The sequence below is a fragment of the Falco punctatus genome (assembly GCF_963210335.1).
Source record: "Falco punctatus genome assembly, chromosome: 1".
In the NCBI taxonomy this organism is placed as follows: Eukaryota; Metazoa; Chordata; class Aves; order Falconiformes; family Falconidae; genus Falco; species Falco punctatus.
In genome coordinates this window covers 58847257-58868521 of record NC_137580.1, presented here as the reverse complement: position 1 = coordinate 58868521, position 21265 = coordinate 58847257, and the positions used below count along the sequence as shown (strand labels likewise).

Sequence of the window (21265 nt, the reverse complement as noted above, 5' to 3'; positions counted from 1 at the left end):
AGCTTCTACGTTCGAGTATGGCCAACTGGTTTGGCTTTTTTGATTTTGAGCAAGAATCTTCAGGAGGATGAACTGTGGCACCAGAGTTAGTTCACCCAGGACACATCTGCATGAACGTACTGTAGTCCACCAGCACCACTTTTCATTAACACAACATGCAGTTGTCCAGTAAATAGTTAAAAGTTTAGGCTCTTCCCTATTTTGGGTTTCCTGTTCCTGTTCTGTTTTAACATGACCTCTGCTACAAATCTCCTCCATGCTGAGGTCAAAACACACAAGGGACACAGAGCGTGTGTTTCCAGGCTGTGGGAAAGAAGAGGTTTTGACTACGTTTAGTTCAAAAGCAGAACAGAAAAAAAACGCAACAAAAAAAAACCCCAAAAAAACCCCTCAAACCCCCAAAAAACCCACACCACACCAACCGCAGTGCCTCGCCTAGTAATTAGCAATGGTACTGCCAGCAGCACCCTTCTTTCAAGCCAAGACATGAACATTTAGGTCTGGAGCCCAAAATTGTAGCCTGTTTTCATACCACTGCACATGAAGTGCATTGCGCTGCTGCGGTCTTGAGGAAATTTGGCATTAAGGGGGTTTCTGGGCAAAGAAGCTTCAGAGAAGAATTAGGGACTGCTCTGTTTGTGAGCTACTAATGGAATGGTCAGATTTGTCATGCTCCCTATTACGTCAGCTTCAATATAAGGCAGATTCTTAATACCAGAAACCAGACATTCTATTGTACTAGACTGCTCCTGAGTAGATCTCAGAGGGCTATTTATCTCTAAGCCATTAGCTCAGAATCCAAATCATCACTGGAGAGCAGAGAAAAGCATGTATTTCTGCAACCTGCTATCTTCAGTGGTCAACATATTCAAAGTCCTTATAACACTGGCATTTATCAGCATCCAAAATAAATTTAGTAAACTTTTCTCACCTTGAGTACATAGTCACTAGGTAAACTTCTGTGGCAAAAATTATGGGAATCATCAAAAACAATACCGAAAATAACTCACATGGAGACACTGTGTTTTATTAATTATCTTCCAGATTACATTTCTATTCCTAAAAAGAAAAACAGGAACACATCTAAATCTAAGAATTCCATTACTGTTCAGTCCTGGGAATGGAATATTGTTAAGTTGGACCGTTTTATTACTTTCCATATACTTTAACATTTCAAAAAAAATTTTTTTAAAAAAAGGTCAAATAATGGTAGCTCGAGACAGATTGCATATTGAACATGGTAGAGGTTGTTAATCACCACACATCAATTTCGTGATAAAAATCCCTGATTTCTTTAAGAACTCTTCCCTCCAAATGAAGTTTATAAAATTATCTGTCAGTGGCTCAGCCACTCAATGGTATAGAAACTGCTCCCAGGTTTCTTGTTGCTTAGATTATCCAGCCTTGGGTGCACCCTGGAACCAAAGTCCTTGAAGGTGGGAGCCAGCATTTTCCTCCTTAACACCTTCTGTTGAGCAACATGGAACAAGGTAGAGTCTTCCCTCTTGGAAGAAACAGGAAAGGCGGCCGTGTGTAACAGGAAGAAAAGAGGAAGCCTCAATACTTATGAGTAGATCCTCAAAACTCAGCTGAGCCAGGTCCAGCAAGCAAGAAGACCACGCAAATCCCACCAAGGGAGCAGGCACCACAGAATAAACAAACCGGACAATAAGCGTATCTCCACTGCAGAAGCTGCCATAAATGTATCAGTTCCATGAATCATTCGCTATAAAAAGTTCAGTGTCTCATCTTCAGTGCTTGTTTATATAATTCTGTACATTATATACACAAATGCACAAGGATAGCTGCTTGACACTTCCAATCCTTGTTCTTTTGCAGTGATGAAAAATTTTAAAACCCAGAGTCTGGACTTATAAATAGTGCAGAAAATGCAAACGCTAAGAAGACAATGCCTCCTATGATCGTCACTGAAAAAAATGCAGAAACAAAAAAAAGTTAGATACTGAAAGTTAAATATCTGCCATGACACATTACAGATTTTTATCTTTTTTTCTAATGTCTGATTCCCAAACAACCTTGATATTTCTGCTGCAAACAGCGGACGTTGTTTCTAGCTCAGTATCACAATGTGCAAATACCATCCCACTGTCTAATGGCAACTACAACAATATAGTCTGTTCATTAGAAGGAATGGTTTTACTACTTCAGGTAGTATGAAACTGAAGTTGACACCTGCTGTTGAACATTTGGTTGTGGGGGAAAATCAGATACAATATCCTCATGCTGGAGCAAGCCATCAGTTAAGAGGGACATAATAATCAGCATTTTTGGCATAGTTTAGATAACTATATTGAAAGAGACAGTTTCAAAAACATTAACTGCTTGCAGTGGCCACAATCTGCTAAAGGCTGGGACAGTATTCTGGGAAAACACCACTGTACACGTTCTCCTGCTCTTCCCTAAATAAACTAACAGGCTAGATGGATCTTTGGTCTAACCTAATAAGGCTATTCCTGTGGCCAAAGGTTCACACTGAGCTTATTAGGAACATATTAAATCGTTAGATTAGCATTTCATCACCAATTTCTTCGGCAAACAAACAGAACAAAATGCATGTTTTACTTTTTGCAGAGAAGCTGATTTTTTTACAACCTCTGCAACTACAGAACAAATATTCTGAATGAACATTTATAGGAAGCAGCTTCACAGAATCCTTCCTGGGAGCAAGAAATCTCACTACATCACAGGATGGGCAGCTGAAGCAAGCTGCAACCTAATCTAAGGAAAAACAAACAACCCAATGTAACCTTACTGGTCCTTCCTGTTACAGATAGCAGGTTATGATAAAAAAACCCAAAACAAAACATACACATTTATGCCACACACAGAGTAGCTTTGAAGGCTTTTATATGCGTGGCATAACTTGTAAATATGCAGTTCGCTTGCTCACCTGAAGGTCTGTACTCAGAATTGTGACAAAATTTCTATTATTCACTATCAAATCATACTGACTCTTAAAAATACTGTATTTCCTTCCTCTGGTCTCCCACAAGCTAGCCAATAGTGAAGCAAAACAAGCTTCACCTGTGTCCATCTTTAAACCTGGAGCTACAATACCCATTTTGATTCCTTAAATCTGAGTCAGTAAAGCATTATGTGCAATTAAGGACAGACCCCTTAGAAGCACCGTGCGCAAGGTGGTGACACATGCTCTGACTCTGCTTGGCAGGAGGGACATGCGGTCCTGGGAACAGCCCAGGGTCACCGCTGTGAGGGGAGCTGACTACAGGGTGGGGTGAGGCAGTAGGTTGGAAGACACAGGCTCAAATTAAAAAATACACAACAATATTTTGGGGTTTTCCAAGTTTTAAAAAATATGACATCATTTACACCACAGACATTACCAGCATTAATGCATATTTTTTTTTGTTGGAGTTTCCACTTACCAGTCCTAACAGAAATTTTTTGTGCTATCATTCTCCCTCCAATAACTGCTAAACCAGTGCATAGGCAATGTCCCACCGTTCCTCCTACTGCCACACCATAGGGGTCCTGAGGAAAAAACACAGAAGGGAAACATCAGCACAGCTGAAAACCCTAGTCCTACAATCTCCTGCCACGAAGGATCAAAGCTTTGATTCCCTGGTCGCACACTGTCAAGTGTGGAGGATACTCTCTGGTGTTTGCTCTGCTCTACATCACTGCCTTGCAGACCAGTAACAGTGTACGTCAGCTAGCGAGAGACTTAATCTAAACCTGACTAATACAGGAGCACATGGCATGTTTCAACTAAGAAGCATCTTCAAGTCGTTAAATGTAGATTCAGAAATCACTCTGCTGTACTTAAACAATTTAGCAGCCTCTAGAGGAAAGGTGGCAGCTGTTGAGAAACAACACACATCAGCTGGAAGGACACCAACATAATTATAAAGAAAGAGAAAAATAAATCCATGAACTGCAAATGAAGGCTTTCAGCAGCTAAAACATTCTGACTCCTTTGTTCAGCTTCACAAGCTTGTGCTCTACACTGCCTGCCCTCTTCAATCGTCTAAAGGGGGAAGTATGAAACAATAAAGTCCAGAGGATAGCGAATAAAACTTTAGTTTTCAAAGTTTGTCAATGACAGCTTTCACATCACTGCATAACAAGCAGCTACTCAATAGGTGAACAACCCTTACTACGTAAAGAAGGTTTCTCAGATCTACTTACAAATTACACCGTTAAGGGCAGCATATGTATGGAACACCTTATAAAATTGAAGTCTTCAGCGTCAGAAACAGAAAATAAATCTTTTAATGACGGGTAACAAAGGCAAGGTAGTAGCACGACTTTTTCCTGTACAAAGATGAATGAGGGAAAGTGGAGTTGAGTTCCCTGCACATCTCTTAAATGAGGCTCAGCCCTGAGAGGAAAAATGCTGTGGCCGTCACATGAGGTACACATGAAGTCTCTAACAGGCAAAGAGCAGAACTGTCTAAGAAATTATATGATACGAAAAAAGACAACACTAGCCAATATTCTGGCCAATAGAACCAAAATCACAAGCCAGTGAAAAATGGTGGCAAGCACCAAGCAGAGGACAGGTAGGAAACCACCAAGAAGCACAGGTTGGAAGCAGGGCTGTGCCAGCAGAACACATCCGCCTCCAGGATTAGGATCCAAAGTTCCTAGAAATCCCTGTTTCCCTGCAGTCAGCAGTTACGCACAGCCCCTATGGGCAGAGGATGGACACCAGCCCCCATGCCGTTCCCCAGAGCCACCCTGGAAGGTAACAAGTTTCCACGGCTTCCTTCAGTATAGTGTCTCCAGAAGTGGAAGTGCTCAGGCACAGCAGCTGAGGCAAAGCCAGTCTAGTAGGACACTACAGAGCTTCCTTTTCTGTTTCCTTAAACAGATGAACAATACTTATACACAGTAAAACTATTAGGTGTGAAATCAAGTTCTTTGTCTGGACTAGGTTCATGAGGACAATCTTAATTCATTCCCCTAGTACACCGAGACATTCACGCACTGAGATAGCCCTCTTTTTCCTCCAAAGGAGCCCTGTTTGTTGTGACAGGATGGACACTACTTAATGAACAGTCATGTAGGATTTTATGCTCTCGTCACTGAAGAATGTATGGTCACAGCTGACTTACCACATTGCTCAAATCTCCATATGAAGATGACTTCTTTCCTCACAAGCATTTCTGTAACATTCCTGCTATGTAACTTAGTACTTCACAGACAAGGATTTATCTAAATATATCATGAAACAAAGGGGGATAAAACAATCCTACACGTAAAATGACAAAAGATCCAGATCATAGTAATTTGCTGATTTTGAAAGGCAGGACTGAGATACTTACAATTAATTTTTTGTAGTATTTGGTTTTGTAGCACTTACACAAACACTTCATATGCTAAAGGAACAACATCCCACAGCCTTTAGCTGCAACGCTCAGCACTTCACAAACCAGACCACAAGGTCTAATGGACACTTCCTAATGGGACACTCAGAAAAAGCAAACCAGAAGTCAACAACCACCTGTGAAAAGATGAGCTTAAGCAACTTGCCTAGCACCACATAAAAAAACCTGGGCAGACGCAGTAATAACTCCTTATTTTCCAAGATGGCATGTAACTGCCTGAACAAAGAGATCAACCTCTCCATCTGCTGTTCCCTGCTTTGTTAGCTCCGAGCACTTTCCCTGTGCTGTAATAGAGACAAGAGGTTCCTACAGATTATAGCCTCCTTCATTAGACAGACTTGATTTATCCCTAGGAAAGTCTGAAAGTGCACTGAAAGAAGCATGGGTTCTACGGAAAAAATGTAAATTATCTCAATGCATGAAAAAGCACAGGGGCAAGCTAGTTATGTTTATTAAAAGGCTGGCTAGAAGTCTTAATTTTCCTTTAAATACAGTTAAACAAATTTCAATCATGCTGGATATGATTGTATTTCCAGTTTACAGTTTATTTTAGTTCTATATGCTGTACCATACTATACACTTAGGTTTTTAAAAAGAGGTATCTTTTTAACAGCTTTAAGTTTGCTGGGATGTAGGTCTCTTTTTTTTTTTTTTTTTTTTTTTTTTTTTTAAAGCTACTGTGTTAAAACTGCATGACCGAACAGATCAAAGAAACATCTGGTCTGTAACATCTCTTAACACTGTAACAAAAAAACCCCTGCATTCAGCTGCATGATATAAAACAACTATTTCCAGAAATGCCTGTGCAGACCCAATCATTCAACAACAGTTTTAATACTATGCAGAGCTTCGGTGCATTTATTTTCAGGTCTCAATACAGCTGTAACGCTAAGTAAGGCACACCAAGGCAGCAGGCGTGAATCTGATACCACCCTCCAAGACTATTTTCTCTCCCACTTCTCTGCAGGCCACCCAGAGACAGCAAAAGAACAGTGGGCATTCTGCAACACTCACCTCTCTGGCAGCCAAGACTATGGTTGTTAACTGGGAACGATCACCCCATTCTGCTAGAAATGTTAAAGTAAAAGCTTGAACAAAGATTGGAGAAATGAAATGTAGCCACTTCTTCTGAGGTATAGTGGTGCCTGGCCCTGATTCCACATCTCCTGGCCCATTTAACAGTTTGGTTCTCTGAAGCTGTGGAACACAAAGGAAAAAAAAAAAACCACAAACCAACCAACCGTAAGATTCGAAAAGTCATCTAAACAACTCAGATGAAATACACAGTAAAGCTAGCCATTTAGCATCTGGAATGTTATTAGCCACCGACTGCTGCATTATCAATGTATTATTTATATTAGACATCATTTAAAAAAACTAGCTTCATATTATGTACACACATATGTCTGTACGCATACTTGTAATCACCTCTAACCTCCAGTTATTGTCCATCTTGTACTGCCTGCACTTACGCAGCAGTTTCAGTAGGAATTACACCTGTTTTTAACCACAGACTTCCTTCTATTTTTAAGGCATGGATCCCCCTCTTCCGAACTGGTGGCTCTCAAATTAGGGTTTGATAAAAATAGTAATAATAATAAAAAAATTAATCTTAGAAGAAATAAGATTAATACTCCACACTATTCCTTAGAAGCAGACCAGTATATTTAGTAAGTTATTATAATAGAGACCTTTGCTGCAACACTACAAACCTCAGCATTAATCTGCCTGACCATAAAAACAAGTAAAAGTAAAGACAAGAGTAAACTGTTGATGTCTTCTCTGCTAGTAACGCATTTAAAAAAACCCAAGAAAAACACAAACAACCCCCCCCAACACCACCCCACTCTGTGGAGAAAATCCCTTTTCTCCTGAGAAGCCAGGCTTGCCACAGAACTGGAACAACCTGCTGAAACGGCCTCCAGAGGCCACCTCTGTCCCATTTACCATACAAAGTTATCAACCACAGCCACAGCTGAACACCCCAAACACAATGCCATTCTGCAGCCTCATGGCTTTAACTATTTCATCAGCTATAATTCACAGCAAGTTTACGACTTACTTCCTCGTCTTTTTTTTTAATTTCTGCTTGAACTTCCTCCAGCTCTTCCTGACCCTCATCTGGACTCATTTTCAAGCCTTCCCGAAGCATTCGGATGCCAAAAATTGCAAATAGTGCTGTTGACACATAGTATGTGTACACACGAGGAATAACTGTGGTGGCATAGCCAAACAAAACTGTAAAGAAAACAAATGCATCATTTAAAAAAATAAGCATGAGGATCATAATTGTTTTTCCCACATCTAAGAAATGCTTGCTAGCAAAGTCTGCAATTCAAATACCCACCGATAAAGAAATACTGTGTCTTTTTTTAGTCTTATATAATTTTATATTCTTGTTTTTGCAACATAACAACACTCTAAACTCCAGCCATTACTGGTCATGCCAGAGACTGAAGTCCATTAACATGCAGACAAGGCACACCAGGCAAAGCTGATGTGCTGCTGCTCCCAAGAGCAAATCCAAGCAACATTATCTTTCCCATCAAGGACTACGCAAGTCCTGCCTTTCTCCAAGCACGCCACGAAACTATCATCTGTAATCATGTTAGATTAGTCACTGTGTATATTAGTTAATTTGACTGCATGTTGGATAGCATCTCTTTCTAATAATTTATCAGATAAAGTTACAATAAGATTTTCTACAAGGTAAATCTACTAGACATACCCACAAATCATCCAGCTGCATGAAACCATGTCTGTCTTCTTTTGCCAAGTACAAATGCCTGCATTACTATTCCCTTCTCCCCCACACTCCCCACAATCACACAATGTGACCAACTTAGATCTTCCTTTAATTTAAAAGCACTGATCCCACTCAAAGACCAAAAATCTACTTCCATGGTGAATCTACTTTTTATAGGTATTGAAGGCAATCAAACTAAGCCAAAACTAGTTCTCAAATAATAGGAAGAATCATGTATCCAGGACAAAGTACTTCTTCACAAATTAAGACTAGTTAGCATTTTTGGACAAAAAAGGCCTGTAACAATTAAGAGAAAATTAAAGTTTCACATCTAACATTCAAGGCTGCTTGGACCACGCACTCACAACTGTCTCTGTTGTTTTACTCCACATGCAATTAGCTAAAAGGAAGCGTATTATCATGTATGTTTTCTTGCACATGCTTTCTTAGTTGAAAACTGCCCTAAGTTACCACATAACCTGGAAATTAATCCACACTGCCACTACCAAAAATAAAGACTACAAGACCAAAATTAATGACACTGCATTACTAGTAAACATACATAAACAATAGTATTAATTGCACTGCTAAATAAATCAGGAGTTAAACTAAACTTCTTTTTGAAGACTGAAAATACTGAAGTAAAGCAATGCAAGAAACTGCAAGCAGAAAAGAAAGCCTTTATGAAGAAGCATCAAGAAAGATTCGAAGAAAGACTTGGTATAGAAAAAGGGAGCACAGAAGAGGTCATAAGACTTACAGAATACTGCATCACCTATGGTACTAAGTAACATTACACGAAGCAAGCAGTACAGAAGTGGGAGAAGAGACAAAGACTGTTATATTAAGTGATTAATAGCAGAAACTCATACAATGCTATCGTTAGACACAGTGCAAATGGAAACTACTCTAAGACTGCAATAATTGCAGCCTTATATATAGCAATAGCTACACACCCAAAACAGATGCATAGAAACACTCGCCAAGAAGCCTGACGCGGGTTAACTGGCTGTCTCCAGCGTGTATAAACCAGCGAACACTATTTCGATCATTTCTGAAATGGGCATGGTTAGAAATGAGCACATACACAACATTTGTGCTGCACCTCATGTATCTAAAGACTTTATGATTACAGCTAAGTAAGCACAGCTACAGGTTCCTCAAGTGCCACCTGACACCTCACTTCTCACCCCCAGATCTTGGCTCTGTCAGTACCACCCATCCCAAAGGATAGTGGCAGGACATCATCTTCAACTTACGTGGCTCAGCACAAAGCCAAACTGCTACGCAATCCAGGGATACAAGTCAGACAAGGTACATTTGTCATCATACTAAGAATCTTTTGCCTTAGGAGGAAAACGAGAAGTCACTCCCACATTCCCTTTAGGCACACTAATTTAACAGGAGCTAAAAATAAAAAGTGCCCCAAAAATCAAATAAAGTGCTTAGGCTCCCAATCTCATTCCTCTTCCTTAAACTTGTATCGAGCTCTAGGGAGCACATGCACCTCATTAGAGATAAGAGCCTAAATATTCAATCTGGGCCATGGTCCCCAGTAAAACCTTCACACTCCTCAAAACAGAAATCTGCATATACCTACTACCTTCATTTGAATTTCAATTAAAATGTATTAATACGCATCTAGCACATTTTAAGTGATGAAACAAAAAGAAAAGAATGCTAACCTGATAAACATGTCATAAGTCCCAAAGCAAGCATAGCACCAGCCAGTACAGTCAAACGGTTGTACCGCATTGCCATGATGGCTGCAATGAAGAAGGTCTTATCCCCCAGTTCCGATACGATGATGACTGATATAGCAGCCACAAATGCATGAATAAAGCCCAAATTAGTCTTCTCAGCTGACTCTTCATTGACAATGTGAACTGGAGCAACCGGTGAGGATACCTTCTGTAAGGGGCCGGGGGGGGGGGGGGAAGCAACAACAAAAACACTAGTTAATTAGCTTGATTAGTTAGTTCACAGAAATACTAAGCCTAGTATTTCACCTATCATACTATACTGCGTAGTGTGACACTAATCACATACCTCTCACGCAGCATTAATGATCATTAACTAGTTACTGGCTGCCACCTACCTCGAGTTGCTAGTTAGGCACTTAGCAAGAAGATCAGATCGTGCACTGATTATTGAAACAGTACTTGCCATGCACATTATTTCCAGAATGTGAGAACCACTATTACAATAAAATGTGGGGAAAGCTGCTTTAGTTCAGCTCTAATATTGCTGTCTTTACAATCCCTAGCTATTTACTTCATGACCTTGACCAAACAAGCAATTTTCTGATATAAGTATTAAGAATTAAACTCTTCAAACTAAAATTGGGTGACTAGGATAACTCAGAAGAAATACAAAGTCCTTTCAAAAATTGTCAGGACCACTTTCTTCCCTTGCAGGATCTCTGCATCGCAGCTGCATCAAAATTTTGCACAAGCTTTCATCAGCTTTTTTTCTACATGCTCTGTTGAAAACTAGCTTTAAGACTTTCCAGTGGTCAAACCGGACCGGCATACTCCAGATCTCACTTGCTCACTGAAGTGTTTACTTTTACAGAGATTAAGATATCTACAATCCAAAGCAAGACCCAAACCAATTAAATCGATGTTCACATGCTTGAGCAAGGATGGCTAGGAAAGCTTGCTTCATCCCATCTACCAGAGGAGACATGAGTGCAACGTGTTTTAACACCGCGGCTTCCCAGCATTCCACTTCTAGCAGTGCTGCAAGTTTTCGGGTTTGGTATTTAAAAGTTTCCATGTTCTGTATGATACACATTGACTTCCCAGAGTTTCTTCACGTTTAGCACTGCTATGAATTTTTGGGTTTGATACTTGGAACTTGGCATGCTCTACCTGATACCTCAAAGCCATACATTAATCATTTTTTCATCCCTCCGTGCGCACGATGACCTGACACTAGACCCCCCTAACCAAGAACACCATTTAAAAAGTTTTCATGTAAAGCAATCTTAAATGCTGAGGAAAAACGGGCAGGTTTTGCGTCGCAACAGTCTGCTTTCATATGCTTCTGTGAGGATGATCTGGAGAGGCCGGCTGCCCCCCAGCATGCAAGTGGAGCACAAAAATACTTATCGGGTGAAAAAGAAAAAAAAAAGCATTAGCCCATTTTCCACGTCGGACCTAAATTCCCCTCTTACAGCAGAAACGGGGAAGCTGCAGGGCCATGAAGTGATCCCGCCGCTTCCCCTTCTCCTGTTACAAGATGGGGAAATGCAGGAGTCCGGCGGCCTCCGAAAGGCGAGGCGCCCGGGAGGCCGGGCCCGCCCCGCCGGCACGGAGCTGCCGCCGCGGGGGTGGGGGTGGAGGGGCGCTCCCGCCCCGCGGCCCGGCTGAGGGAGGGGGCCGTTACGCAGGCAGCCGGCGCGGCGCGGCCCGTCCCCGCCTCACCTCACCTCACCTCAGCCCGCGGCTCGGCTCCCTGCGCCGCCGGCGGTGGCGGAGGCTCCTTCTTCCTGGCGGGCTCTTCCTCGGGAGCGGCGCGCAGCCCCGCCGGGGCCGCCAGCAGCAGCGAGGCCGCCAGCAGCAGCGCGGCGGCCCGCGGGAGCGGCGGCGAGGCCATGGCGGCCGAGCGCGGTGCTGAGGGGGGCGGCACGGCACGAGGCCCCTCTTAAAGGCGCCGCGTCACCGCCCCGCCCGCAGCGCCCCAGCCGCGCAGCCCCGCGACCGCCCGCCGACCGCTTCCTGCAACGGCCCGGAGGGGCGGGGCCGCCCGTGCCGATTGGCTGCGGCTGCCGCTGACGGACAGACGCCCCGCCCCGCCCGAACGAGCCGGGGACCCGCGGCCTGTGGCAGCCCCCTGCGCCCCGCCGCGCTCGGGAGGGGGCCCGGGCGCTGGTCCCTGCCCCTGCCTGCGGCTCCCGGCGTTCGGAGGGGCCGGGCGGCGCGACTGTAGCTTCCTCGGGGGAGCGTCCCTCCTCCGCGCGGAGTTGCCTACGGACAGGGAAAGGGCGCCGAGGGGCGGGGAGCGGAGCGGCTACGTAAGGAGGCGAAAAAACTGCACGGGAAGGGCCCGGGCACAGCCAGCCCCTGCCCGGGCAGGGACAGGGATGTGCGCCCGGGGAACCCACGAACAGCCCTGTAAGGAGGAGCAAGAACAGGAGATGCCGCAGGCAACTCCCGAGAGTCACTAAAAAAAATAAAAACAAACCCCAAAAAAACAAACAAACAAAAAAAAAACCCAGAAGGATGCGGTCCTCAGCCGGGACCACGTTCCACGGTGAACTGAAGCTGTGGAAGCGTCGATGGAGAGAGGGGCTGCGAGACCCCCGAGAGGCACAACATTCTGTGCAAAGTAATTGCTCATGTTTTGCTAACTGGTGTCTCAGTTTTGAAAAATGATACAAAATGGAAATAGGTTTAATAAACAATTTTAATTAATTTGCAATATATACTTTGGTATATAAAAATTATTCTCATGTATAAAATAATATATGCATGTAAGTAGAAAACACACTGAAACACCAGCATCCATATGCTCCATCATGCAAACTGATCATTCACTCCAGTATCATGAAAAGGACCAAAACATTCAATAGTTAAGTGCCAAAAACCCCCAAAACCCTAGGCTGAGTGACATCATCTCCCCAGTAAAGAATTTCTTTGCAACACTGGTCAGGTACTGGTTTCTGTGTGTTCTCTGCCTTGGCAGTTCATTACATCTGCTCTCACAGGCTGCTCAAAACCTACTGTAGATGTGATTACAGCCATCCTGCATAACTGCCCCCTATAACACACAAGGGATTTCAGTAACGCATGAGGGACTCCAATAACCCACTATAAGAATAACAGAACCGTAACAAAGAACATTAATTTTCTACAAATTCTCTTCTACAGTCTTTCTAGACAGAGAACCTTCAATGATTTTCCCACTTTAGGGATAAACTAGGAGTTTTCATCAATGAATGAAAACACTTCGCTGCAAAAGAGATAATGCAGAGAACGGGCCTGTTTATCTACGCTGCTGAGCATGAGTCATTCCTCCACCACAGCTTTCTCCACAGGTTTTTGTGCTTGCAGTTACAAAGCAGTGGCTGGTTTTAATTATCAACAGGGAAGCACAGAAAGATACACAATTTGCCTCCCTCTGAAGTGATTCAGTGAAAAGAAACTAGGAAAAAAAATTACACTTAAATATTAGACAAGACATGAAATACAGTAGTTCAAATTATTCCCTGTACCCTTCTTTCACCACACAGTTTTCATGTAAATGCATTTGTGCTTGCTGTACAACAGCAAGTGTTTTATGCATAATATATAAACCAGAAAGGAGCCAATTAACATCTCCTCAGTTTGAATTAAGGTCTTCAGTAAACTTTGTTTTAGCTTGTATAATACGTAGAGACTTTACATTTCCCCACGTAAACTTGTAACACGGATGAGATTATCATTAAAATTATGAGGTTTTAAGCTAGAGATAAAACGTGCAATTTTACCTTGGCTTTGATACACTGTTCTTACTCCCTTATAGAAAACATTTCCCAGTTTGCATTAAAGGTACTTTAGAAGAAATATTCTAAAAAACAAATGGTATAAATGCTTTCCGATGCTTTGGGTAGGAGCTAAAGTTTTTATGATAAAACTCGTGACACAAAACAGCAGCCAGTGCTTGGTTAAAAAGAACATACAACACTACACACCACCACGTCACGTTGTGAAATCCAAGCATGATAGCCATAGATACATATATGAGGAGCTCTGCAAAATAATGAGGGCAAGAAACTCTCTCAAACCAATCTCCAAAAGGTACATTGTGGCCCAGACTTACAACTTTTCCTGTAAGCAAACAGAAAGAAATTAGTTAAGAACAACATGCACTAAACAAAATTTTCTCTTCTACTCACAACTACAGAAGAACACGCCTATTAAAGTTACCACCACGGTCCACCTCCATCTGATCTGGCAGCTTTGCACTTTTTAATGAAGTAAAATGCCATCTCTGGCTGTTAGCAGAAATACAGAGTAAGGAAACCTATTAGCCCACAGGGAGATACAAGTGAGGTCCCCAAGGAGCAGCACAAGTCCTAAGCATTAGCATGTGTCTGCCCTTAGAACCCTAGAAGCTAGACTTTCATTTTAAGTTATGTAAAAATATATATATATATATATATATATATATATATATACACAGACAACTCTGCATTCAGCCATGTGATCTTTTCCAAAAAACCCCATTTGATCTACTAGAAGTCTTCCAGAGCACTATGCTACAGAACCTAAAAAATACTCATGTTTTAAGGTATTAGAAGCTACGGAAGCCTATTGAAACATCAGGAAAAAATTACCAGAGTAAATCGTTAAGAAATGAAATATCTTACCTGATTTACTTTTTCTAAGATTAGCTAGAATTACAAGACATCTGTGTTGGTGAAGAGAGGCCCAAATGTACATCATAACTCCCACAATGTGATACCAGGAGATCTGCACAGAAAGCTCTTTTCCTGAATAAAATAAGTTTCATTAATATATAGCCAGGAAATACCTCCCCAAGGATCACCCCAAAACACTGCATGCATTTTTTAAATGTTACTGTCTTACAAACTTTTAGTAGTGAGTCTCTAATCCCTTGAAAGATGCTTTTGAAACTTACATCATTTAAGTGCTCAGCTGGTAGTTAATTTCCCTTAACCGCTCTATACTGTAAATACCTAGGTTTTAATGCAGTAGCTTGAGGTACAGCATTGATGTACAACTGATACATAATTGATAGTCTAAGACCTCATTAATCAATGCTGTTTGTAATTCTTACCATCCTAATTAAAGACATTGTCACGGCTCAGGTCAACCTGTCAGTGCACTGTTGTTTTGCCTTGTTCACAGTGAGCAAGATACATACACACATACACACACGCACACACATGCACAGCGTGAACTGTTTAGGCCTCAGACCTTCAAAAAAAATGTTAATTGTATTAAGGATGATTTCCAATATACGAGCCAATACACCATCTCTAAGAATCTGCAAGATGTGAGAAGTAGGAGAGTGGTCCAGAAAGATAAAAGTTTTATCTACGCTTAGAAGATCTGAGGGTTCTTTTAAATAAAATTATTAAAAAAATAAATCACTAAACTACAGCTGATATGGTTGGAAGTGGTTAAAAACTTCACTAAAGTTACATACTTAGTAATGACCTCTTTACAAAAATTAGTCATGGGAGAAGTGCTACAACCAGCTCATGGTTCATCTGCGCAGGGGAACAGCAGCTCAGTTGTGAGACTCAGTGGAAAGCGTTGTGGAAACAAGTCATGTCATTCAAATTTCTGCTGTATTAATGGAGACATTACAGTTAGGAGGGAAAGAAGAAACTGACTGATGCAAAGCAGAGCAGTGGCAAGTCCTCAGTGGAAAACAAAGCAGGAGGCCAAGACAGCCTTGCCGACTCACCTTACAGGAAAGCTTACAACAAAAAACCAAACTCCAGTCTGAGATGTGAAGTTGCATAGTAGCATTTGAGAACTGGTACCTACTACTGTCCTTCATAAAGCATGTTTCACAATGCAAAACTGATCGGTAATGATCCTGGAAGTAAATATGTGAGATGGTTTTCAGGACGTAACAGTAATGGTTAACATGAAAGCGTGTGTGTGTGTTTGTGTATAATGCTGGTTGATCATGTGACATACTGAAATGTAGTTACTTTGAACTATCACTCATCAGTTAACACACTTCTCAGACAAGCAGCCCTCTACAAAACCATTTACCACAATGGAAACAATTGGGAGCAAAACTGCATCTTTGGCAATAAACAGGCACTTACCATTCCTGACATTAGTAGGCACTTGACATAGCACAGTTGAGCCAACAGCAACGTAGTAAACAAGTCCAAAGCAATACTGCACGATGTTAATGACACCATTGGAAAACACACTGGTCCAGAGGCATTCTGCCAGTCTTCGACAGCTATGCAGCCAAAGCAGCAGGAGAACCAGCAGCGCAGAGAAGTGCTCGCTATCTGATTGCAGATAAAAAATAGCAACTTTGAGGCAGACAGGAACAATGTAACCCTGAGAGTGCTTCCAAAAGACTGTTGTTTCCCCTCCCCACAGCAAAATTTTACCCTCACTTTAAATTCACTGAGCGCTGCGGAAAATACTTGTATGTGGTGAGGCATTGCTGACCACAGCAAGATTACTTCTGGAAAGTGCTAATGGCTCGTTTTTCTAAAAGGACTGCTGAAAGCCATCACATCCACAAATTAGAATGATTTCTACCTTGAAAAATGACAAAAGTACTTGGTATTCCAGGAAAGTCACTTGGAACATAGTTTAAAAGCAGCTCATGAAGGAGCACTTGAGGAAAACACAATCAACACAGGACGGTAGTGCAGCTTTCTAGTATTTATATGACTGCATCATAATAGCTGGAATACTTGCCAATGTCCTCACTCTGAGAATCTCTGCCAAGAGCATGGTGCACGCACTGAATCCATGATGGGAGCAACCCTCCGAGGAACTTGGCTTGGAAAAGACAGATCAGCAGAAAGCCGTTCCAGAACACCGAAACCACATAAAAGTGAGTAAACCACCTGTGGAAACAAAAAGGGTCTTCATTAATGTTCTCACTGTTCCTTAGTTAGAAATGTACTGCAGGACATGCTTGCCTGATGGTGAGTACATTCCCTTTTGGTCTCCACAGCAATAAGTAGAGAACTTGGGACTCCAGTGGTACCAAGCAGGAATAACCCTATTGCCTTCTTTCTGCAGTGAAATGCTGCCTGGAGTAACCTCTAATTTAGCTTACTTTACTAATCGTAGCTGCACTAAAAAGGAGAAAGTGTAACCCACACATTACAAAGGTATTCCTCAACTATTATAACTAATCATGATGTGCACAATTTTTTCTTTATAATGTACACCACCAAAAGCACATCCAAATTAATTTTCTGGGCATTTCCAGGCTGTTGTGCCTAGCAGCGCTCCCACTTCCCTCAGTTCTAGTGGATGCATTACATGATGTGTTAAAGTTCATAAATGACAAATGCAGATGGTAAAAGGCACCAGGATTAATTACTCAGCTGTACACTGAAATACCTTACCCCCCTGCAAAGTCAAGGTCTGCAACAGTCATATAGAAATAAAGGAGAGACTACCAATACCACTGGGTGATTTCAAAGTTAGACCACATGGGTTTTTTTAAGAAATCAAAGAATACCCCAACCCCGTAATGCACTTATGCATTATGCATTACTGAAATGCAAGACATTACAGCCAAGACAGGTAACTGGATAGAGTTAAACAGCCCACGATATCCAGCTCAAACTAGGTGATGCTGTATTCCCTTTTGTTTTTAAAATGAAAAGCCCTTCTGGCTATGAATAAAAATCAGGACCTCTGGAAACACCTGCAAAGAGACAAAATTTGTACCATGGGAAGATGCTGATGACCTTGTGTTGACAATGTAACTATTAGTACAAAACTAGAATATAACTGGATAGTTAGAGAAGACGATATTTCTCTGGAACATGCAAACTTTTCTTTTGGGCAAGTGTAGGGGTACTAACACCCTTGCTTAGTGAAACCAAATAAAGTGACTCCCTCCCAAAGCAGCTTGGGTACATCTCAAAAGTAATACAGAGGCCAAGTCAGAACCACAGAAGCAGCAAGCATCCCTGCATATTCCAGAGCACCTTGCCCATTAGCAGCTGGTAGCCCCTTCAGAAAATCACTTCTCCTCCACAGTTCCTTCTCCTATCAAGCAGGGACAGCAACATTTGCTCTGCTGATCTGCAACAGCTGAAGTAAAATTTAGCCCCTCTCCCTCATTTTCTGCTTAGAGGACAAACAGAAGCTCGTACATTGATAAAAACTCATCTCTGCCTCCAAGCTTCAAGCTCTTTCCCTGCTGTCCCGTTACTTAGTTGACTTTTTTTGTCTCATCCCCCACCAGAGAACTTTCTCCACAAGTGCTGCTTCTTACTACCAGCACACAAGCCCTGCCAGCTTAGCAGAGACATGCTCTGCAAGTTTTCAGCAATCCCAACTATGCTGGAGATGTATCTGACCTACAGAAAAATACAGCACTGCAGCAAGTACGTGTTACCCCTCAAGGAGAGGAATGTTCACTATCTGCCAAACCAACCTGAAATTAATCACAATATTTGACAAGATGGAATGACAAAGTTAAAAACAAGCACAGGCTAGTGAAAATACAATGCTTGTTTGGAAACAAGATGCAGATGAATGGAAACGGAAAACGTCTCAACATCTGCAGTCGGGATCTTCTCTATTCTTTCAGCTAGCAGGTTTACGGGCCAGCTACTCAAGTAACAGAATCACTTTGTAGATACTGAAAGCTTAAGACCAACTGCCTGAAAAAAGCACGTTCTTCAGACACTATCTCCCCTAAGACAGGGTGGTGGGAAACTTCTGCTGGAGAAAGGTCAACTCAAATGATAACCTACCTTAAGAAAGTGGCATTTTGCGGTACACTGCAATTAAGACAAAGCCTTTACGAGCCCCTGTTCTGGCTGAGGGTATCGCAGAGCTTAAGCACACCCCTGGATATTTTCTGTAACCAGAAGCCTGATAACCAAAATACTACATTAGAACCTTTCCATGAATACCATGCTGCATCACAAAACCTTTTTTTAACATTTGGTTTGAAAGCTACGTATATAAAACACGTCGGTGCCCACAGGACTGTTACCTGGGGGGCCATCAGGCCTCTGGGTTAAGCAGCCTCCCAGGCCAGCCCGGCAAGAGCCCCTCACGCCTGGGTTCAAGTCAGAGGCCAGTTTGTCATGAACCTTGGCTGATCAAAACCGATGAAATCCCAATAACGTATAAAAAGCTGTAAATGGGGTTCCCCCTCCCTTTTCCCCTTTCTCATCCTATTAAACATCTATCAAGAGATATGTTTGAATAACACTGCGGTTCTTTTACGTTACTAAAGACTGTTCAAGCCAGGTCCAGACCATTATGTTAACAGGCTGTTACTACTGTCCCAAGGCACATTTTAAAAAGAAACCTTGAAGGAAGGAGGTGACAACTGAGAATCCGTTTAAGGAAACAAACCTACAGTATGTTTGACACTCAGGAACCCACAGCCCCAAGACCCCGGGCTGAGCCCTGTGGGAAGGTTTGTTCTGCAGATACCACATGGCACTGGGATTCATGGGATGAGGCTTTTGTTCCAGTTTGGCACATATGGCCTCTGTATGACTGCAGCATCTACGCTCCTCCATTCCCCATCTGTAACGCCAGAATAACACTTCTGCCAAAAAAAAAAAAAAAAAAAAAAAAAAGAAAAAAAATCGAGCCCAACTCTACAACAATACACAACGCTATTTGCACATGCTATTTATTTTCTACATCTTCGGCTGAACTAATGGAAGCGCATGTATCGTTACCCCTATGGCTCCGCGGCCCGAGGCCGGCAGCACCGGGCACAGCACCGGGCACAGCACCGGGCACAGCACCGGGCACAGCACCGGCGGCTGGCCCGGCCCCGCGCCGCCCCTCACCTCTTGGGCAGCTGGCGGAGGCGCAGCGCGGCCGTGCGCGGCCCGCAGCCCCGCTTCGTCTTCCCGTACCGAACGAGGTCCTGGAAGAGGCCGCAGACGAAGCTGCTGCCGCTGCCGCTGCCGCCGCCGCCGCGGGGCCGCCGCAGCACCAGCAGCAGCAGCAGCGCCGCCAGGAAGGCGCAGGCCAGCAGGGCCCAGGCGGCGGCCAGCAGCGCCGGCATGGCCTCCTCGGCCGGCGGGCGGGGCCTGGGGGCGGCCGCGCATTCGCTTCCTCTCCCCGCCCCCGGGAAAAGCGCGTCCGCCCAGCCGGGGGCGGTGAGGGGCCGCGACGCGGCCGTGTGGCCCCGCAGCTGCCGGGGGCGGGCACCTGCCTCTGTCGCGTTACCTTGCGCGTCTTCCCGCATTTGCGCTATCCCCATCGTGTCTCTCGGTTTATGTTCCGAGGCGGTAGGAAGCTGCCGCAGGTTTAACGAGGCTGGGGAGGGGACACAGCCCCCGGTTGGGCTGTGCTCCCCGCCGCGACCCAGAAGCAGCTCCCGCCGCTGCCGGTAGGCTGCCCGTCCCCCTGCCGGGGCCCGTCCCGCCTGCGGGCTGACCCGCAGCCACCGCCCGCACGCTGCCTGTGCGTGGGGCCCCGCACTCAGAATGCCATTCTAGTAACGTTACAGGTTCCGCCGCGACGTGAAAGGAGAGCTTTGCTTTGCCTTTCCTTCGCCTTGAGAAAGCAAGAAGCCAAACCCGCTTGGCACCGAAGGGAGACGGTGCCCCCCAGGTACCGGGACACCGGAGGCAGAGCCCTCCCGCCGCGGCCGGGAGCCCGGACAGCAGGCACGATGGATTTTCGGTGCCAGATGCACGGGGGATAAGTCCCACCCAGCGTGCACACCGATTTTGCTCACTGTTTATATGGCCAATCTACACATATTAATGACATTTCTGAGAAATTACTACCATATTCATTACAGTTCAAAGAGCTACTTATCGTATCTACGCTCTTACTACACATGTGTGGCCTGATGGGTCGAGGGTCCTCTGGTGGTCGTTTGGGACATCTTCCTTTCTCCATCCTCTTCTTTGTCATCTTCCTCTTCTTCTTCATGGCCCTCTCTTCTTCTGGCCCTGTTTCAGCACTCTTGGCTCATGTCTTGGTTTCAGACCGCTTCTTATCTGCTTAGGAGCTAAACTATACAATGCAGTGTCCTACTAGAAGCTAAACTGCATAATGCCGTGCTGTACAGCTCAGCCATGTCATGGATATAGTTGCAGCATTTACAATTAAGCACACTGGTACAATCCCTCCGATATCACCGTGACTCCCAGTGAAACACGTGCTGCCCACATCCCTTCTGCGTGCGTGGGGGCATGGGGCGAGCATCCCCTTCCTGAGAGCAACCTGTGTGTTACTTGGCAGCTGTTCGGTGTTGGTTTATCTGACCAGGCATCACTGAGCCGATTAGCTGACTCACTGCCTCCAAGGAGATGCTAAAAAAATACTTCAAGCTTTTCATAATATAGATGAGACAAGTAACCATGTTTAGTGTGGGCATAGTTATGCTAGCACTTACTAATGCTCCACAGTAAAATAAGATTTAAAGCCAGGATCCTCAGGAGAAAAATAGACTGTATTTCCAAGTCTTTAAATACAGA

General features: G+C 43.7%; 2 protein-coding genes across 3 annotated transcripts; both read right to left on the bottom strand.

Annotated features, from left to right (window-relative positions):
* Positions 1–1006: 1006 nt before the first annotated feature.
* Positions 1007–11861, bottom strand: TMEM165 (transmembrane protein 165). The gene is made up of 6 exons (XM_080385485.1): positions 11557–11861; positions 9804–10029; positions 7435–7610; positions 6387–6569; positions 3408–3513; positions 1007–1928 (listed from the first exon to the last, which is right to left on the bottom strand). Exons 1-6 carry the CDS (start codon positions 11716–11718, stop codon positions 1852–1854), a joined length of 930 nt encoding a protein of 309 aa, XP_080241611.1. The 5' UTR covers positions 11719–11861; the 3' UTR covers positions 1007–1851.
* A 649-nt stretch (positions 11862–12510) lies between these two features.
* Positions 12511–20581, bottom strand: SRD5A3 (steroid 5 alpha-reductase 3). Of its 2 annotated transcripts, none has more exons than XM_080385465.1 (5): positions 19688–20581; positions 16526–16681; positions 15914–16104; positions 14474–14596; positions 12511–13931 (listed from the first exon to the last, which is right to left on the bottom strand). In XM_080385465.1, the coding sequence occupies exons 1-5, from the start codon at positions 20035–20037 to the stop codon at positions 13672–13674; spliced, it is 1080 nt and encodes a 359-aa protein (XP_080241591.1). In that variant the 5' UTR covers positions 20038–20581; the 3' UTR covers positions 12511–13671. The 2 variants fall into 2 exon arrangements, with proteins under 2 accessions (XP_080241591.1, XP_080241590.1); XM_080385464.1 differs by having other exon boundaries at positions 19619–20578.
* Positions 20582–21265: the final 684 nt, after the last annotated feature.

Bases quoted from the DNA above. Each gene is read 5' to 3' on its own strand.
- TMEM165 (XM_080385485.1), bottom strand. From the start codon at position 11,718: ATGGCCTCGCCGCCGCTCCCGCGGGCCGCCGCGCTGCTGCTGGCGGCC. The intron at 3,514-6,386 runs GTGAGTGTTGCA...TTTTTTCCTCAG, and splicing joins TAGTCTTGGCTGCCAGAGAG to GACCCCTATGGTGTGGCAGT. The intron at 1,929-3,407 runs GTAAGTGGAAAC...CATTTTTTTCAG, and splicing joins AAAAATTTCTGTTAGGACTG to TGACGATCATAGGAGGCATT.
- SRD5A3 (XM_080385464.1), bottom strand. From the start codon at position 20,037: ATGGGGATAGCGCAAATGCGGGAAGACGCGCAAGGTAACGCGACAGAG. The intron at 16,682-19,618 runs GTGAGGGGCGGC...TTGTTTCCACAG, and splicing joins CTCCGCCAGCTGCCCAAGAG to GTGGTTTACTCACTTTTATG. The intron at 14,597-15,913 runs GTAAGTGCCTGT...TATTTTATTCAG, and splicing joins GCCTACTAATGTCAGGAATG to GAAAAGAGCTTTCTGTGCAG.